This window comes from Kogia breviceps, chromosome 9 (assembly GCF_026419965.1).
Source record: "Kogia breviceps isolate mKogBre1 chromosome 9, mKogBre1 haplotype 1, whole genome shotgun sequence".
Lineage (NCBI taxonomy): Eukaryota > Metazoa > Chordata > Mammalia > Artiodactyla > Physeteridae > Kogia > Kogia breviceps.
Genome location: NC_081318.1, coordinates 61418806 through 61438042, shown reverse-complemented (window position 1 = coordinate 61438042; position 19237 = coordinate 61418806). Strand labels below are relative to the sequence as shown.

The window sequence follows — 19237 nt, the reverse complement described above, 5'->3', positions numbered from 1 at the left end:
CCTTTTTAGGTAGTGGTGTGAGGGTAGGAGGTGGATTATGTAGTTGGAAATATACTCCTCCCCTTGCATCCTTTGGGTCTCCTGTAGCATCTCCTCCTCCTGCCCCACAGTTGAGAATCTCTGGTATAGAGGCATAGGAGCAGAAGTAAAGACATGGATTAAGAAGCGATTGTAACAGTTTAGTCCACAGGTGATATGCATCTGAGCCAGGGCAAGTTCAGAAGGGATGGACTTGTTGAATCTGAACCATCATCCTTAGTGACTCATAGCCTTCTGCCAATTTCCAACTATGCTGCAAAGGCAAAATCGTACACTGATTCCCCTTTGGTGTGAAATATTTTTCAGCATTGCTTTCTCTCCTGGAGGAAGAAAAGCCATAGAAGAGCATCACTTCTCAGAGAACAGTTTTTGCCTGCAAAATCCAAAGCCACCCTGGGCGCAGCTCACAGCCTCCTCATTTTAATGTTCGAATTTTCATCTTCTGACAACTTGAAATACAAATGATTTCTGAGCCAAATTATTTCCTGGTAGTTTAATGCAAAACACTCTGTGTTGTGATCTGATCTGCTAAAGGTGGGAGGAACCATAACATTCATATCTGTGATAGTTTCCTATGGCTGCTGTAACAAACTACTACAAATTCAATGATTTAATAAATACCAATTTATTCTTTTTCAGTGCTGGAGCTCAGAAGTCTAAAATGAATCTTATGGGGCTTTAGTCAAGGCATTGACAGGGAGTCCAGAAACTGGGGGTGGGGGGGTGGATTCTATTTCCTTGGCTTTACCAGAGTCTAGGGCCACATTCTTTGTATTCCTTGGTTTATGGCCCCTTCCTCTATCTTCAAAGCCAGTGGTTTACATCTCTCTCTGCCTCTGTTTTGTTGTTTCAATCACCAGACCTTCTGCTCTTCTGCCAGCTAAGTCTCTCTCTGACTCTCTTTTGTAAGACTATTTGCGACTGCACTTAGGACCCACCCAGATAGTTCAAGATAATCTCCCCACCCAAGATCCTTAACTTAATCACATCTGCCAAAACCTTTTCTCCCCTAAGTAAGATAACATTCACAGGTTTCAGGCATTAGGCCCTGCATAGCTTTGGTGGCCATTATTCAGCCTACCTCAGTATTAAATCAGCACACTGCTGCTTCTGGGTCCATTCTTGTGTGTTAATGAAGGGATATATGGAAAAGAGAAGAGTTATTTGAAAGCATATATACCATTTCCTGGAATCCTTTCATTCAACATACTTATACACAGGGACTGAACACTGGGCCAGGAGGCCCAGAAGCAGGAGGCTCCGTGTCGTGCTGCTGTGGTAGCAGCTGTGGCCGCACAGGCCAGCATTCCCACTGTGCCTGCACCCTCGCAGCCCGGCTGAAGCGGCCTGTGCAGTCAGCCCAAGGCTTCTTCAATGAGTCACTGTGGTTGTCTGACTTGTGGCAAACTCCTCACCTGCTTTGTTCAACTGTCTCCTGGGCTAGTGCCACAGGAGATATTAATAAAGTCGACCTGCTTATAAATAATGGGTTGGCCCAGAAGTTCGTTCGGGTTTTCGGTACCATCTTATGGAAAGCCTGAGTGAACTTTTTGGCCAACCCAGTACCTCCTTTGGTTGACCCACAATAGGAAATATCCACTGGCACTTTTCCATGCATCTCTAGTTTGTTATCTCTTTTCCACATGGATCCCAAACGCTCATCATGAGATTTACCGAGGTACCCATGGGGGTTTGTGAGGCTCAACAAGACAGAGATTAGGATGCATGGTCTCTAGGCAACTTCTACCAAAGAGATGGCCCGCCTCCACATCCACTGTCTCTAGCTCAGGGCGATATGCAGGGCCCTGGAATTAGTACCTCAGAGGGTGGGAAGATAAATAAGATGAAGTGCTTCAATTTGGGGAGTTTAAGATAAGCAGGGCAGAAAGGATATGAGCATGGAAACCTGTTCTGAGACAGGCTACAGGAGAGGGGTGGGTAGATCTGGGGGAATTACTCTTGACTGGCGGGGAGGGTGAGTCAGGGAAGACTCCTCGGATGCGTTTGGTGGGCTGGGACTTGCCCAAAGATGGGATGAGTGTGTTCCGGGAGCACAGATAAGGTCACAACGAAAAAAGAATCCCAAGCCTGGAAGACTGAGAGGTGAGTGAAAGAGGGAAAGCCAGGAAGAAAGGCAGATGTGGCGAAGGAGAGTTTCTGTATTTGATAGGTTTGGTTCCGAAATGGCCAGCAGGAGGAAAGGTCTAGAGAGCAGATATAATGTTACTTCTGGAGCTTAGAGACTGGGGTAAGATTGGGGATTAGAGAATTGGGGGTTATCCCCAGAGGGTCACCCTGGATGTGGACAGGAATAAGGGTCCAAGGCAAACATCTACCTTGAGGGCACAGAGAGCACTGTGAGAGACACCGGAGTTCTAAAACACAAAGCGACAAAGACACAAACAAACCACGAGAAACTCCGGAGGGAACCCAGGAGGTTGCACCATGCAGATGGCCAGCAAAGGAAGCATCCAGAGTCCCCTCTCTCTAGCAGAGGAAGTGCCATAAAGCCGACCTTGTCATTTTGTATTTATCATTTGTGGTCAGGCGTATTCAAATGCCATGAAAGATATTCATGAAATTTGGCAGGTTTTACAGAAGGCTGTTTAGGCAGGAGGGCAGGATAAGTCAATTTATGCAACTGAATCCAGCTGATAAAAACCCTCGAAGCTATGATGCTCTTTGCACTGTGACCTATCAATGTATTTAATTCTAGATTTTATGCTAAGAACCATTTTATTACTGGAAAACGGGGCTAAATTCTGTGAGTTGGATAGAAAATCCCAACAGTGAGCCCACGTGTCCATGAAACAATCAGAGTGCCATGAAGTGGCTTGGCTTTTGCTGAAATGATTTGCCAATATTCATGTTGCTACTTGTTCAATTACTTTATCATCTGCTGGTAGTTATAAATAGAAAAATGGAAGTAGGGACTAAAAGTTTAAGAAAAATGACTGGGGGAAAATATGGCCATATTGAGCACATTTGGCTATGACTGTTGTGAGCTAAACTAGGCCAATACGGACATTCACAATTTGTCAGATTCTTTTCAATGACTGTCGGTAGTCTCTGAAGATTAGAAGTCAGCAGGAGTGACCTGCCTTCTCCTAGACAAACTTCCTGTTAGGTGCCATGCTTCAATTAAAGCAACTTTCAGGCAGAATTCTACCCTACGTTCAGCTACTTACTAACAAGTAGGCCCAAAAACATGTACTGAAAACTGGGTCCAAATTCCATTCTGTCTCTTTAAGTGCTTTAATAAGTACTTTGCCTAAAAATGATCGCTCTGAGGCAACAACAATGTTCTTATGATGGGACCAACTAACCTCTTAGTCACATCAGGCGATGGGATTCTTTATTATGGATTGAGGGTAAGAGGCATCTGTTCTGAATGAGTTCTAGAATTTAGGGTACTCTACCAGAAGCCTCCATGGGGGTGTGGGCCCACCTGGCTATTACACCCGATTTACGAAAGAGGAAAGGGCCTGTACAACCCTTCCAGCTACCACGCGTCTTGAACACCCCTTTTTTCCCCCCAGGGATAAATTGTTTCTATCGTCCTTGTGGAGCAAATTCAGACAGCAAGAGTTGAGTCACCTGCCTTTGAAGTGTGGACTACTGATTACAGTATTTCAAGTGTTAACTCAGCACCCCTAGAGTGTAAATTAACTTGCACATACACACATCCATGGTACTCTTTAAACTGAAGTACATTAAGGTAAATTACAAAAAAATTATAATAATTAACTTTCTTTTTGCACAAATATGGAAAAAGCCACTGTGGTAAGCTGAATAATGGCCCCTAAAAATGTTCATGTCCTAATCCTTAGAATTTGTGAATATTACCTTACATGGCAGAAGGAAGGTTGCAGATGTGATTAAGTTAGGTATTTCGAGACGGGAGGATTATCCTGGATTATTTGTAGGCCCTACATTTAATCATGAGTGTCCTTATGAGGGCGAGACAGAGGGAGAAGAGACTGTGGAAGAGACGATGTGATGATGGAATCAGAGGTGATGAAGGGGAGGAAGATGGAGGAAGAGGCCACCAGCTAAAGAACACAGGGGACCCCTGGAAGCTGAGGAAATCAGGGGAAACAGCTGCTCCCCTCAGAGTGTCCAGGGGAAACCAGCCTTACCAACACCTTGACTTTAACCTAGTGAAACTGATTTGGACTTCTAACTTCCAGAACTGTCTGAGAACAAATTTATGTTGTTTTAAGCCACTCAATTTGTGGTCATTCATTATAGGGGCAATAGGAAATGAATGTAGTCATCAATATTAATGTTAGTAGCATCTTGGTCCAGCTCATGGAAATTCCATGGGAGCTGTTTTGAAAACCCTTGCCATACATGGATGACAGTTCTTGGGTTATTAAAAAAGACTCTGCCCTGAGGGCCATAGGGAGAGGACCTTTAGTGTCTAAAGGTCGGGGCCCAGGATTCATTCCTGCAGGCTTTAGTATGTTTCCTGCCCTAAAGGCTTGCTTCACTTCCCCTAGCTGTTTTGATTTTTGTCCCATGGGGGCTTTGGGCCTTCCCCTGGGGGGCTGCTGCCTCCTTCCCCTAGGTCTGCCCCACTAGGGAAACTTTGGGACTCGCCCTGTCCCCCTGTCCCCGGTCTCTCTCTTGAGCACTGGTGAGGTCCCAGAAGAGATTGGGTGGGTGGGTATGAATTTGCCTTGTGCCTGAAGCTCCCAGGAGTTTTGTCTTCTCCAACTAGCCCACACTCAGCAATTTGTTAAGAATTTTAGCTGAATTCTTCTTATTAGCTTGTATGACATCTGTCATCTCCAGCAGGTAAGTGCCCGTGTCCTGTCTCTCCTTGGAGGAGCCTGTGTTTCCTTAGATTTTGTGTAAGCTGGTGGCTCTGCAACCACAGCTCTATGGTAGATTCAAGGAAAGTTGCGATTTCATAGATTAGTTAGCAACTTTGGTGAGGTTTTAAGAATAAAAGCAGCCTAGTTTTCTACATCCTAAGAAGAAGCCAGACATCCATTTTATATTTTTTGGCTCATCTATGAATTTGATTTTTTTTCCTTATAGCACCTTACTGAGAAAACATTTGGAAAGAAACACTGTTGTTTCCTGACATACCGGTAATATGCACGCCACACAAATCTATCAAAATATTCAGGTAGCTGTGCATTATCCTTAGAACTCTCTCTCCCAGAGAATAAGCAATCATCTGCAAAATTTAAATGATCACAACTTTAGCAGAAAAGATCTAAGACTGAGATATAGTGGTTAAGAAGCTGGGTTTGAAACGTGGGCTTAATTATACATCTTCAGATAGACAGGTTCTTTTGTGCAGTGGCTTCTGACCCATCCTGAAATCACTGCCTATCATTTTCCTGAGACTTGTAAGGGAAAAAAATCTGACTGGATAGTATTCACCTCTGCCAAGCCAAGGTAGGGACTTACTTGCTAAAGGCTTTCAGACAAATAGTCTACTTAAGAAGCCTTCAAGTGTTTTGAAGGGAAACTGGTGATTAAAAAGAAAAAAAAAAAAGCCTTTATTATAGGGAAACCCAGCTGCCTGGAATAAGTACGATGTTAACAATTATATATAAAATGTCTATATTGTGAAGTAATGCAAAGTAAATTCCTGAACATGGAGCTGATTCTAACATGATAACTGGCTACTCTGAGGCTTTCCCCCCAGAGCATGGCAATGAAGCCACAGTAGCTTTTAACTTCGCAAGAAAATTGTGTCATTCCCCAAAAGCACCTAGTCAGTCATAAACATTTATTGAACATGCTCTAGATTAGCTGCTGTGGGAATCTAAAAGGTTGTAAAATAAATAATTATTCTGAATAATTGTCAGAAAGGTATCAAGTTCTTTCTGAACCCACTTTTTCTAAATATATAATCCCCAGTGCTAACTCACCATCACACCATAGTCCCAGCCCCTTTGTTTTTCCCACTATTCTGTTCTTTGGGGTTGGAACAAAGCCAGCTACAGATTTCTCCCAAGAACTTTTCATCTCCCCGACACCTGGCTAGGAACCCCCCTGACCCTGCAACTCAGGTACCCGTGCTCTCAAGCATAGCCCTGACAACCCCAAACCACCTTTCAACCAGGGACCTGGTTGAATGAAGATGTCCTTATTCCCCTGAACAAAAAATCTGAGATAGCTAATTTATGCCGAAGTGTCATTTACTGATACATCTTTCTTCAGAGGATACCTTCCTTGTAATTTTTTTTTTTTTTTCGGTACGCGGGCCTGTCACTGTTGTGGCCTCTCTCGTTGCGGAGCACAGGCTCCGGACGCGCAGGCCCAGCGGCCATGGCTCACGGGCCCAGCCGCTCCGCGGCACGTGGGATCTTCCCGGACCGGGACACGAACCCGTACCCACTGCATCGGCAGGCGGACTCTCAACCACTGCGCCACCAGGGAATCCCGTAATTTTTGTTTTTAATTTTCTTTTTAATGAGAACAGAGAATGGCAGCATCTCAGGCAGGAATCTTTCCAATGTCCTTCATCTCACTCTGTGGGCTGGCCACCTAGTCTGTATGTAGACAGACCCTTCTATCTTTCATATTCAAGATGAGGCTGCAGATCACTCTTGGTAGAGCATGTTATCCAGTAAGTGTAATGAGGTTAGGCTGTGTTATCCATATATTCCCACCTATTCCTCTTCATTACGCCTGTGTTGGCAGTGTAATCTTTAGAAACAGAACAGATTTTTCTCCTCTACTTTGTCCTGCTTGAATCTCCAGCTTGGAATCAGTGTTGCCTTACTGTTTGGGGCTTACTTAACTGGCTCTAATCCCTATCCAAGTTTCTAGGGCTCCAGGTTTCCTGGGGACTGTTCTGTAAAGTGAATAAAGCAGACCAATGATCCCGGTCTGTCTCCTCTAACCAGCTAAGCACCTAAGGGGCACTCCTTCTTCAGGGGAGAGTCTCCTTGGATAGACCTGAGACATCCGTGCACATCATTGCATAATTACTCACTACGAGCCCTCTATGCTAGAGCGTTGTGTTTGGCTCAAGTGTGAACAGGGTGAAAAAGACATTCAGTAAATGAGTTCTCTGCAATCTGACCACAGTAAAGAACTTGCTATGAGACCTCTAGAGTTGAAATGAGGAGGCAAAACTATATCCCCCTACCTGCTGTCCATTTAGAAATACTACATGAGAGAGATGAAAAGGGCCTCAGAGTTTAGCCAGGCCAGCTTGGCTAGGGGATAGGGATGGATGCAGGAAGAACTGAGCACTTCACTTACCAACAAGAGAATCTCCACTTACATTCATTTTATTTGTACCCTACTGTATAACATTTGTTACAATGAAAGAGTTCTCTCCTAAGGATGTGTGCAAAGATATATACAAGACTATCTGCTGAAGCATGATTTGTAATAGGGAAATACTGGAAACAATCTAAATGCCCATCACTAGGATAATGTAGTCTAGTTATTTAATAGAATGCTGTAGAGCAGAGAAAATTAACAAACTAGAACTACATATATGTACACAGATAAACTTCAAATAGATAGTGTTGAGATTTAAAATACAAATTAGATGCATAAATGTATCGATTATTTGAAGTTTAAATATAAAAAGACAATATTGTGCATTGTTTTAGAATATACACATGTGGGGCTTCCCTGGTGGCGCAGTGGTTGAGAGTCCGCCTGCCGATGCGGGGGACGCGGGTTCGTGCCCCGGTCCGGGAGGATCCCACATGCCGCGGAGCGGCTGGGCCCGTGAGCCGTGGCCGCTGAGCCTGCGCGTCCGGAGCCTGTGCTCCGCGGCGGGAGAGGCCACAGCGGTGAGAGGCCCGCGTACCGCAAAAAAAAAAAAAAAAAAAAAAAAAAAAAATAGAATATACACATGTGTAATTTAAGCATAAAAATGTAGATATAGTGTTGCATATCAATTTCAGAGACAGGTTTCCTCTCTCCTTCAGGGAAGGGGATCAGGTACATTGGGGATTTCAATGGTATCTGTACTATTTAATTTTTTAATATGGTGTTGTTATATCAGTGTTTGTCTTTTTCCATATAAAATTTTGTGTCTGAAATATTTCACTATAACGCTTTTAAAAAGAAACGGCTCTGTTTTTAAAAAGCTTGAAAGCCAATGAGCTATGACAAGGGGCTCAGGAATGCTGATATTTGAAGTTACAATGGTCTCCAAGCAACCCTTTGTGGCCCCTTCCAGGAGTGACCTTCTAAAGCCCATCCTGCCTTCTGGAGCCTTGGCTCTCGAGCCTTCGCAAGCCTATGGCAAAATGCATATTATACCCCTACCTCCATCTTTGATTCTCATTAAGTTGGTCTGAGGTTTTTATTGAGCATACCAGTGATTCTAGTGGGCATGGTCAGGATACCTTTGAGAAAGACGCTAAAGGTAAGCAAATCAAATCCCGGGAGCCCATGGTCCTTCAAACCTTTGCCACAGACTCATTGCTAATAATGATCTAAAGTAGGGGTTGCTGATCCAAGCAGCATCAGTGCTATGACTTTGGTATACTTGTTAGTGATTATTCCTGTTTCGTGTTCAACATCATGAAAACCTTTTAAAACTGTGTGGTTTTGAAGATGGGGGTACAGGAACAGCAGATAATGTTCAGATATGATGGGAAAAGTTAAAAACAAGTACTGAAAGGAAAAGATTTTTATTTTCCAAATTTAGGAGGTATTGAATTTAGATAAATGAATTTACATTGCTACAAATGATCAGGTATGGAACAAACAGTGTATGGTGAACTATATAAATATTCCTTGGCATTAATTGGGGAGAGATGCTGTTAAATCCTCTTGTACTCCATTATTAAGATAATACATGCTTTCAACATATCAAAAATATAGAAAATGTAAAGAAGATTATAAAAATTACCAGTAATATCATGACTGAAATATCAATAACAGCTGCTTGTTACTTGTGAACCAGTTGATGTCAAGTTCACAGTTTGAAATTGGCAAAGGCGGAAGTAGTTACACCACAGAAACAGACGAATGCTATAAACCAACTCCCTCACTTCCACCCCAGATAAGTAGTTAAATTTTTACTAGCAAAGTATTGAGCCCATCTGATTTATATGTGTATTTCCCCGCAAATTTAGATAATGCTATAATGCAGTTTTGAAAGTGCAAATGTATATCAGACCAAAAGTATATTCTGAGAAATATCTTGGGAAATTAACAGGAGCATCCCTTTCACATATTGAGTGCAGGGGGAGCAAGGACCTCAAGGCTTCCCAGGGCCAAAGGGCATGACAGGCCATGGCCTCCCTGGCAGGAAGGTAAGTATTTCAGGACCTAAGAGAAATGCTTAGGTTTAGGATCTCAGTAGCTTAACTTGAACTCTGGAAGAGCTCTCATGCACTTGACACTCTTCTCCTTACAAAGCTCACAGGAAAAAATCCATTTCAGAGTGAATCCTTATGCATTTCTTTTCCTAACTACAAACATGTTTACTTTATGAAATCTCATTTTCTTCAAACTCAAAAGCCAGCTGATAAGGAATAAATCCCTACAACGTACCATGAAGAAGATACCAGATAACTCAGGTGTTAACCTGTATAACAGTTGAAGTTCCTAAAGGCAGTGAGCTAATCGCATGGCATCTCATGGTCTCCTCACCTTGAGGTCCCGAGTTCATCATGAATTAGATTATGGTACCTGGGGGGATGTAAATAAAATGCCCCCCCATTTTTTTTCATATAGTATATTCATATCAACAAGAACCACAGGTCTTCAAGAGGTACCACAGTTGCAAAGAAATAAAACTTTAGGGTTCTTCCTATTTGGCATTAATATTCACATTCTAAGCTTATCTTTTCATTGTATTATAAAGGGAGAGCATGGAGAACGGGGCGATGTGGGAAAGAAAGGGGATAAAGGAGAAATTGGAGATCCCGGACCCCAAGGAAAACGGGCAAAAAGTGATTTTTAACATCTTATGGTAATTGTACACAGTAACTGCTTCCAACCTACATTGACTGTTACTCTTCTTCCACTAAGTAGGGGTTACAAGGATCAAGAGGAGACTGACAACTGACAGTGAGTCTCAATCCTGGAGGGTAATTGAGGGGTTTGTGCTCACAAAATGATTGCATTTGTGTTTTAGCTTTAGAAGTGACTTCTTTTGACACAGAATTAGTGCTGACATAGATGCAGGAGGTAATTGAACCCGAATATGAGGGAGACATAACACCCAGCGCCCTTATCCAGCCTTGTGGTAGAGATATAACTGCCCACCCCCCGGGAGAAAGGTTAACAAGGAGGTGAACTGTTTAAAAGAAGCCAAATGAGCAAGGGACTTTTTATTGTACATGATCCTTCACATTTCAGCACAGGGGCTCTTTTTTTCCTGAACTAGTTCCTTTAAGAAGTGCTCTGAGAACAGCAATGACAAAATTGGGATTACTTTTATGTACTGATTCACCTATTTAACAAATATTTGTGATGATGTACAAACTTTCCCTGTTCTTCTCTCTTTTGTTCTCTATTGTTTGCACCACTACAAACAAAAAGCTGACCCCTGAAAGTCCCACAGGATGGGAAAGTTCTAGAATTTCTATAGCAAAGTCTACTTCTTCCTTTCTAACTTTGAGACACTACATCTCCTAGAGTTGAGGAAAAATAGGGACCTTCTCTCCCCACCCTTTTTTTAAATTGGGGTGTAGTTGTTTTACAATGTTGTGTTAGTTTCTACTGTACAGCGAAGTGAATCAGCCTCTTTTTTGGATTTCCTTCCCATTTAGGTCACCACAAAGCACTAAGTATGTTTTTTCCCTTTTTGATTCTTTGGTGGGTAATGGTCTGGGGATGTTGATCTTATGTATAGTGCCAGGAAAAGCCAGGGGTGGGAGTTCAAGTGGTGAAGGCGAGAGCTGGACATGTGACAAACAGAACTGTGCATGGTTTTATGGCCCATCTGCCTTTTTCTCTTTGTTGTTCACCACCAGGAGTCAGACCCTCCCCAGATGCCTATGGAGGATGAAGCAGCTATATATGCAGCAATTTCTCCCTAAAATAGCAGAGGAGGGTATATGTAAAATGCCCAGAGGAATGTTTCCCATAGGTTTATACCCTCCCTCCTGTCCCAGAATGGAGAGCGGAACTGGTTTCCTTCATCCATGGAGTTGTTCATTCACTTCACCAACATTTATTGGGCACCTACCCTGGGTCAGGGTCTGAGACAGGCACTGGGGGAATGGTTGAGAGTAAGAGACTATGTCTCTGGACTCAAGGAGCTCACAGCCTAAAGGGAGAGAAAGACAAGCAAAGGATGTTCACCTATGGTTTGATAAATGCTGTGATACAAGTGACATGTGGGTCCAGAGCAGACAAAATCAGGCATGGTTTGATGCAAATTCTCTTTTCCTTCACTCTTCCCTTTTTGTAGCATTCAGAAAGCCAAGGTCAGCATTAAATGAGATTCTAATATGTGACAGGCTCCTTCATATCAATACCACCCTGACCCAGTACTGCAGGGTGCCTGGGGGGCCCATGTAAAGTACGGCCCCCACTCTGAACCCCTGGACTTCTATTCCTTCTCCAGTTACACCCCTTCCCCCAGGTGAGGAGCTACCACCCCGAGCGCACACCCCCCTCTGTACTGCACTCTGGATACACAGGATCTCAGAATTGCCCCAAATGGCTCCAAGTTTGGAAGCTGACAGCACTGGCCTGTATGCAGGAGGTGGCCAAGGGGCAGGCATCTGGGGGGATTTGACAGAGCTTGGATTCACCTCTTAAGTGCTGGCTAAGGCCCGGTGCAGCACAGGGCCGGTGGGGAGAGGGTGCAGGGAGAAGGGGACAGGCTATAAGCCGCAGCCCCCTCTCGCCCAGAACCCACGTGAATCCACATGACAGCCCATGAAGCAGGTAGTAGTGTCTTCCCTCCAGATGAAGGCACGCCAAGTCACGCAGAAAGCTTGAACGATATGCCCCAAGACACCTCAATAACAGGTAACAGAGCCCTTAGAGCCAAAGTTGGCTTGTCTGATGCCAAATCCCGGCTGCTGCCCCATGAAGGCTGTTCTTGGAAGGCGTCTTTCCCCTCCTCACCCCCATTCTCTCCCTGATCAAATATATTCCCAAACACTCTCAGTGGCAGATTCAGTCCAGACTAACAAAGTCCTCTTTTAAGAGGCAAATACCATTGATGGAGTTCAAGTTTTTAATCATTCACACCAAATTGCTTCAGAAGGACCGTTTCTCCGTGTGTCCCTTAAATGTCAGTGTTTCCCAGTGTCTGCCCTCAGTCTTTTCCTCCCAGTCTTCAAACCCTCAGGGAGGGGCAGCTAGCAAAGTCAGGGGGCTGTACAGTTCAAAAAGGCTAATTTAATATTACAGTACGGTTGTATGGAGAATGAAAACATATTTTTATATTTATAAATATAGAAAAGAACATGCTTGACAAAAGCGGGTAGGGAGGGGTTAAAAAAGGCAGAGAAGCTCTGCTCCATGCAATCTCGTCTGCCGTCCCTGTTTCAACAGCCAACTGTACACGGGCATTTCTTAAATCTGCCTCCAGCTTGAACCCCTCTCCTGAGCACCAGACCTCACATCCCTGCCTACTGGACATCGCCAGCTGGGTGTCCCACAGGTGCCTCAAACCCAGCCAGAATCAAGCTGAACCAGTGATCTTCATTAGCTTCAACCGGCCCCTGTACCATCCCTCCCTATCTCAAAGAGCAGCACCGTTATCATTCTCCTCCTAGACTCCTTTCCCTCATCCTTCCTTCCAACTACTCACCAACCCCCTTCATCTCCTTTTGAAATGTCCCTCCAGGTCATTCCGACCCACGCATCAATACCACCAGGGCTTTCTAGTGTTATCTTCTTTGCCTGAACTATACAGGAACCTCAGACCCCTCCACCGGCTCCCACAATCACCTTTCTTCTCTGCTACAGACCATGTCTCTTCTCAGTGCTCAGGATAAGTCCACACTCTTCAGCATGACACAAAGGCTTTCTAAAGTCCGTCTGTCTTTCACATTTCCTGTCATTCTTTCAGTCACATTCCCTGAGTCACAAGTTTAATCAAGTACTCCAGTGCACTGCACTTTGTGTGTTCCATCCCCTAACTGGAAAGCTCTTCCTCCTCCTCTCCTCACCCCACCCCGGTCAGAGTCTGCCTAACCTCCCCGGATCACAGGCCCACACCCACTCTCCCATCCCTGGTATTCCCGGCAGACCAGCTTGGTTTCTTAGCTCCAAGCCAATAGAATAGTACTTATAAAAGTATTTATTTATTTGCCTACTTCTTACTAGACTCATGTAAACATGAGTCCTTTGAGGGGTATAAACTTGATGCCTTCATCACTGGCACTGAGTAGTCAACGTGGTCCTTCAGAAATTTTAATGGAAAGGATGAAACTATTCCAGTGACTTAAAAGCAAAGAGGGCTTCCCTGGTGGCGCAGTGGTTGAGAGTCCACCTGCCGATGCAGGGGACATGGGTTCGTGCCCCGGTCCGGGAAGATCCCACAGGCTGTGAAGCGACTAGGCCCGTGAGCCATGGCCGCTGAGCCTGCGCGTCCGGAGCCTGTGCTCCGCAACGGGAGAGGCCACAGCAGTGAGAGGCCCGTGTACCGCAAAAAAAAAAAAAAAAGCAAAGAATACAAGGAAAAGATTTATACATACACACACACACACACACACACACACACACACACACATACACATATATGTGACTACTTAAAGCATATTAGACCTGGTTATGCCATAAAAGCACAGTGAAAAGAATTAAAATGCAACCTTGATATATAAATTGCTCTTACAAGTCAAGAAAAGACAAACATTCTAATAGAAAAAAATGGAAAAAGGACAAAGACTGTGCATAAGAGAATACAACTTGGAAACATACATATACAATTCAGCCTCACAAATAGTAAGTGTAATTTAAAACAATGAGATATTTTGCTCTATCAAGTGGCAAAGATTATATAATAATAATAATAACCAGTGTTGTCTCTCTAAAACAGAACGAATTTTCTTATATACTACTGTTAAAGGTGTCAGCTACTACAACTTTTCTGGAGGATTGTAAGGCAGTGTGCATCAAAAACCTTAAAATGGCCATGCATCTGACTTCAGTAATCAAGTTTTTCAGAATACTTAATAATATGGGAAATTAATTACTACATAATGTTAAGTGAAAAACTATAATCATAAAACTTAGTGAAAAGTATTTTCTCCACTTGTAAAAAATTAAACATAAGTATATTAAATACATAACATTTCCCCTTCCTAGATAACAATATAAATATATTAATAGACATTTCCCCTTTCCAGACATACTCTAGTTTCAGATTTATTAAATGTCTCTCTAAATGTGGAAAAGCAATGACAAAACCTAAAAAAAAAAAAGATAACTGTTGACTCCTTCATTTCACATAATTTTAAAAATCTCACATTGGGAGTTCTTTTTGTATAGCCACTTGAAATCATTGGCTTTTACTAAATTTACAGAAAAAAAATTAAATTAAAATGCCCTCAATATTCTCTGTACATGCTTCTGTTAAGCCATGTTACCGTCTATGTCACCTTCACCTCACTTCTGTCATTATAGGTTTTCTCCTTTAAAACTTTACTTTTGCACCTGTTACACTGTATCTTCTTAGAACAGGTCCACTGCTCTTTCCAGGTGAGATTTTTCTGGGCTTCTGCTTCTCTCATCTGTTAAGTTAACCGTCCCTGTCAGTTTCCTGTCTTTGGCAGATGTAGAATCCTGACTTCTCCAGTCTCATCCCATGGCATTTGTAAACATGCCATGCAGGGAGGGATGTTGGCACATTGATTCCTAGTACCCAGCCCATCTCAGGCCCTTCTGATAGAGCTGGTGACCAGCAGGACCTGGGAGGAGCATCCAGGAACCCAGGGAGGTTTCATGGAAGAGCCCAAGCGAGGGTATTAGGAAACTGGAGAGAAGACTTCCAAATTTGGGGACTGGTACAGAAAAAAAGGAGGGAATACAGCATTGGATGAGATCTCTTTTGGCCCTGGTGCTCGTCCTGGTTTGTCAGCACATGTGGGTTAAACCGTGTAACTGAAAGCATGCATTGCCCACACCATTACTGTCCTCGGAATCTTCGGGGGATTGGTTCCCAGACACGCCCACCACGCCCAACCCGGTAGGTACCAAAATCCGTGGGTGCTCAAGTCCTGAATATAAAATGGCGCAGTACAGTCAGCCCTCCGTATCGTGGATGCAGAACCCATGGCTATGGAGGGCCGACTGTAGGTGGTTCATCTTTTGTGGGGCCAGACCCTGTGTGTGTGTTACCTCATTTAATCCCACCACATCCCTGAGACACAGACACTGTTAGGTCACTTCATGCCCAAGGTCACACAGCTGATAAATACTGGAGCTGCAATTTGAACTCCAAGTCTGAGTTATTACACTTCACAGCTCAAACACATTTCAATTCTGATATATTATAGCCAACTTTTAACCTCTGTGCTATGTATTTTTTACTTATTTACTTATTGAATTTATTTATTTTTGGCTGTGTTGGGTCTTCGTTGCTGCGCTCGGGCTTTCTCTAGTTGTGGCGAGGGGGAGCTACTCTTCATTGTGGTGTGCGGGCTTCTCATTGCGGTGGCTTCTCTTGTTGCAGAGCACGAGCTCTAGGCATGCAGGCTTCAGTAATTGTGGCTAACTGGCTCAGTAGTTGTGGCTCGTGGTCTCTAGAGTGCAGGCTTCGTAGTTGTGGAGCACTCACTGGCTTAGCTGTTCCACAGCATGTGGGATCTTCCTGGACCAGGGCTCGAACCTGTGTCCCCTGCATTGGCAGGCGAATTCTTAACCACTGTGCCACCAGGGAAGCCCCTCTGCTATGTATTTTATTTGCAGTGGAAGGATTAAGTCAAATAGCCCAATGCTGATTATAATAAGACATACCTCTCATAACTATAGGAAAAAATATGGTCACACAATTAATACATTTTCCTCCAGAAAGAAGAAATCATCAAGCTTATTTTTGAAATATGTGGTAAGATTTGATGACCAAGAAAAAACCCATCACTTTAAAGTACCAACCCCACTATGTTCTGTGTTGTCAAGATAATGTGCTCACCCAGAATATGTATACTGTAAAGCTCGTGGGAAAGTTTCAAGCTCAGTTTCAGTGGGAAACTGAAAGGAAGCAGTGAAAGGGGATGTGGGAATCCTGTGAGTTATTTGTAGTGAGGTGGATGGACCTGGAGTCTGTTATACAGCATGAAGTAAGTCAGAAGGAGAAAAACAAATACCGTATGCTAACGCATATATATGGAATCTAAGAAAAAAAAATGTCATGAAGAGACTAGGGGTAGGATGGGAATAAAACCCAGACCTACTAGAGAATGGACTTGAGGACATGGGGAGGGGGAAGTGTAAGCTGGGAAGAAGTGAGAGAGTGGCATGGACATATATATACTATCAAATGTAAAACAGATAGCTAGTGGGAAGCAGCCGCATAGCACAGGGAGATCAGCTCGGTGCTTTGTGACCACCTAGAGGGGTGGGAGAGGGAGGGTGGGAGGGAGGGAGAGGGAAGAGATATGGGAACATATGTATATGTATAACTGATTCACTTTATTGTAAAGCAGAAACGAACACACCATTGTAAAGCAATTATACTCCAATAAAGATGTTTAAAAAAAAAAAAAAGAAAAGAAAGTCATTTTCCCAGGGTAGTTAAGAAGCGTGAAGATACAGGCTGTTGGGTCTGTGGGCAGCCACGCCTTTTGTTAGCACAGAAGCCTGTGCTAACAGGCCTTGTTAGTCATTTGTATTAGGTGACATTTACCTGAGCCTGAGAAGGAAAGAACAACAAAGGAAGCAGGACCACAGGGGCCTAACTGGTGTTTGAATCCAGCCTAGCTGGTGACGATAATGTCTGTGTTTTTCCTGAAGCAAAAAGTCTTTCTAAATTGAGTTTTGAGCCCTATGTTTAGAGTGCCTGCCACTTCAGAGGCAAAAGGTCAGAGTCCAGAGGTTATCTTGTGTCACAACTCTATTGAAATGCTTCTATGGCGAAATAGACTTAAAACAGAGTTACCAGAACAAGGAAGTAAAGCAAAAAGACTAGCCAAAAGGCAAGCAATGAATGGATAATGAAGGTAACTTCTGTGTTTAAAACGGACAGAGGCAGGAATATCATTATCCTTCCATACAGAGAACCCCAGAACTGACTTGTCCCCCAAAAGACTTCCGGACCTTAAGAAGCAGCCTGGGACTCTCTATGGTGACAGGCCAATTTAGACATTGCTTCTGAGTTCTAGAAGTGCTGTAAAATAGCAGCCAGTTTACTAATGATTTATCGTGGCAGGGCTGCTGGGTAACATGAGGATATGAATACACCAGTGGAACCCTGATAATTTTTATTGCCAAGGAACTCTGGCAACTGCTTTGAATGATAAACCCTAAATAGAAGTTGTTACTGACCGGTGTTCTGAGATCATTTCCCTGAAACAGTTTCACAGCATGGATGAACTGCTGGCCTCCTTGATAAGATGGGAGCCACTTTAGTGGTCACTAAGGGCGTGACTGGGGACATAAACCAGAGTAGCTAGGGGCCGCTACTCTCCAGTTAAAGACCTGAATCTTTCCCCCACAATTAAAAAGTTTCATCCCATTAATTTACCCATTGGCCACACCAATAAGCAAGTATTCATTTTCACATAAGGATATGGTTGAAGACTGAGATATTAGCATTCAGATTCCAATTAAATACAAATGGTCGGATGATAAAGGTCAAATTTAGGATGGTGGTTATCTCTTATGGAGGAGGGAAATAGAATCAGGAAGGCATACACAGGGATGACAAATCTTTTAAAAACACTATTTTATTTTTTAATCTTAGAAATTGGCTAGCTGTTTATTGTTTTATCCTCTACAGTGTTTTGGTTTTTTATGGGGGAGGTTTTTTTTTTTTTAACAATATATCATTTTTTTTTTAAGTCAGGTATAGAAACCAGAAGGGAGACAATCGTCAGCTGTGTTCACGGTCACAGAAAAGGAAGGTTACAATCCAGTCTTAGGTTCATCCTTGGCGCTCTCCCCCCACCCATCTGATATCAATCAGTAATGTTTTCATTTTCAACCCCGCTGTGTTTCTATGTCAACATTTGTGTTTTAGGTTGTGGGTGTAAATGCAGAGAGGCATAGCTAGAGCTGCTGTTTGTGACTGACAGCTCAGAAAGCTTGGGACCGGAGAACTTCCTGATTATCAAAGACTTTGTGAAGACTCTGACTGACAGAGTTGCGCTGGACCTTGCCATGGCCCGTGCAGGCGTAATCAACTATAGCCATAAGGTACAGGAGGTGGATCATTTGACGCAGTTCTCCAGCAAGGACGACCTCAAGCGGGCCGTGGACAACATGCAGTATCTGGGAGAAGGCACCTACACAGACACAGCTCTCCATGCCGCCGACCGCATGTTCGAAGCCGCAAGGCTGGGTGTGAAGAAGGTGGCCTTGGTCATCACTGAGGAGCAGACAGATACACGAGATGAAAAGAATCTGACAGAGGTGGTGAAGGATGCCAGTGACGTCGATGTGGAAATATTTGTGATTGGGGTGGTGAAGAGAAATGACCCCAACTTCGAGATGTTCCACAAAGAAATGAATCTAATTGCTACTGACCCAGACAGTGAGCACGTTTATCTATCTGATGACTTTGTTACCCTTCAAGGTAAGACTCAGCTCCAGGGGAAAGGAATTCACACTGTCCTTCCAAGTACCACATCACGGGATTATCCTGACCAAAAATGAAAATCAGGAGGCTAATGAGGCGTATACTGGCATTAAATTGTAACACAGAAACTCTGGAAGACAAAGACGTTCAGTATTTCATTCAGGGAGTACAATCCCTTGTCTTTACTCATTTGTAGTAAGTGCTGAGTTGGCCTTGGAGTTGTTTAACTCGGGTATCTGCAATCGAAGGACTAAAAAGAAAGGACAGGATTGGGGGGCATTGCTAAGATTAGTTCATGTTCTAAAAGTTACCTAACTTGGATAAGAGATGGAGCAAGCCAGCAGCAAGACAGAAAACAACCAAAGAATCCAAATGAATTAAGAAGTGCAGAATGAGTGGAAAACAGGGATGGTAGTCTAAAGAGATGGGAGACACAGTAACTGAGATTGTTCTCTTCTATTCTCTGTTCTCTGTTCCTATGAAAACAGATGAAGGGTAAACAAGTTGACATCAGGAGTTTATCTTAAAGAACAACATGTTGAATATTCCTCA

The 19237-nt window shown here is 43.4% G+C and overlaps 2 protein-coding genes across 4 annotated transcripts in view; one reads left to right on the top strand and one right to left on the bottom strand.

Annotated features, from left to right (window-relative positions):
- MIOS (meiosis regulator for oocyte development) overlaps positions 1–19237 on the bottom strand; it is a 325043-nt gene that overhangs the window by 179371 nt on the left and 126435 nt on the right. The gene's annotated exons all lie outside the window — the stretch shown is intronic.
- Positions 1–19237, top strand: part of COL28A1 (collagen type XXVIII alpha 1 chain) — a 154457-nt gene that overhangs the window by 118210 nt on the left and 17010 nt on the right. Inside the window, 5 exon segments of the mRNA XM_067041636.1 lie at positions 9225–9293; positions 9848–9928; positions 10018–10053; positions 15961–15997; positions 18128–18682. Coding sequence (XP_066897737.1) covers positions 9225–9293; positions 9848–9928; positions 10018–10053; positions 15961–15997; positions 18128–18682 — 778 coding nt within the window.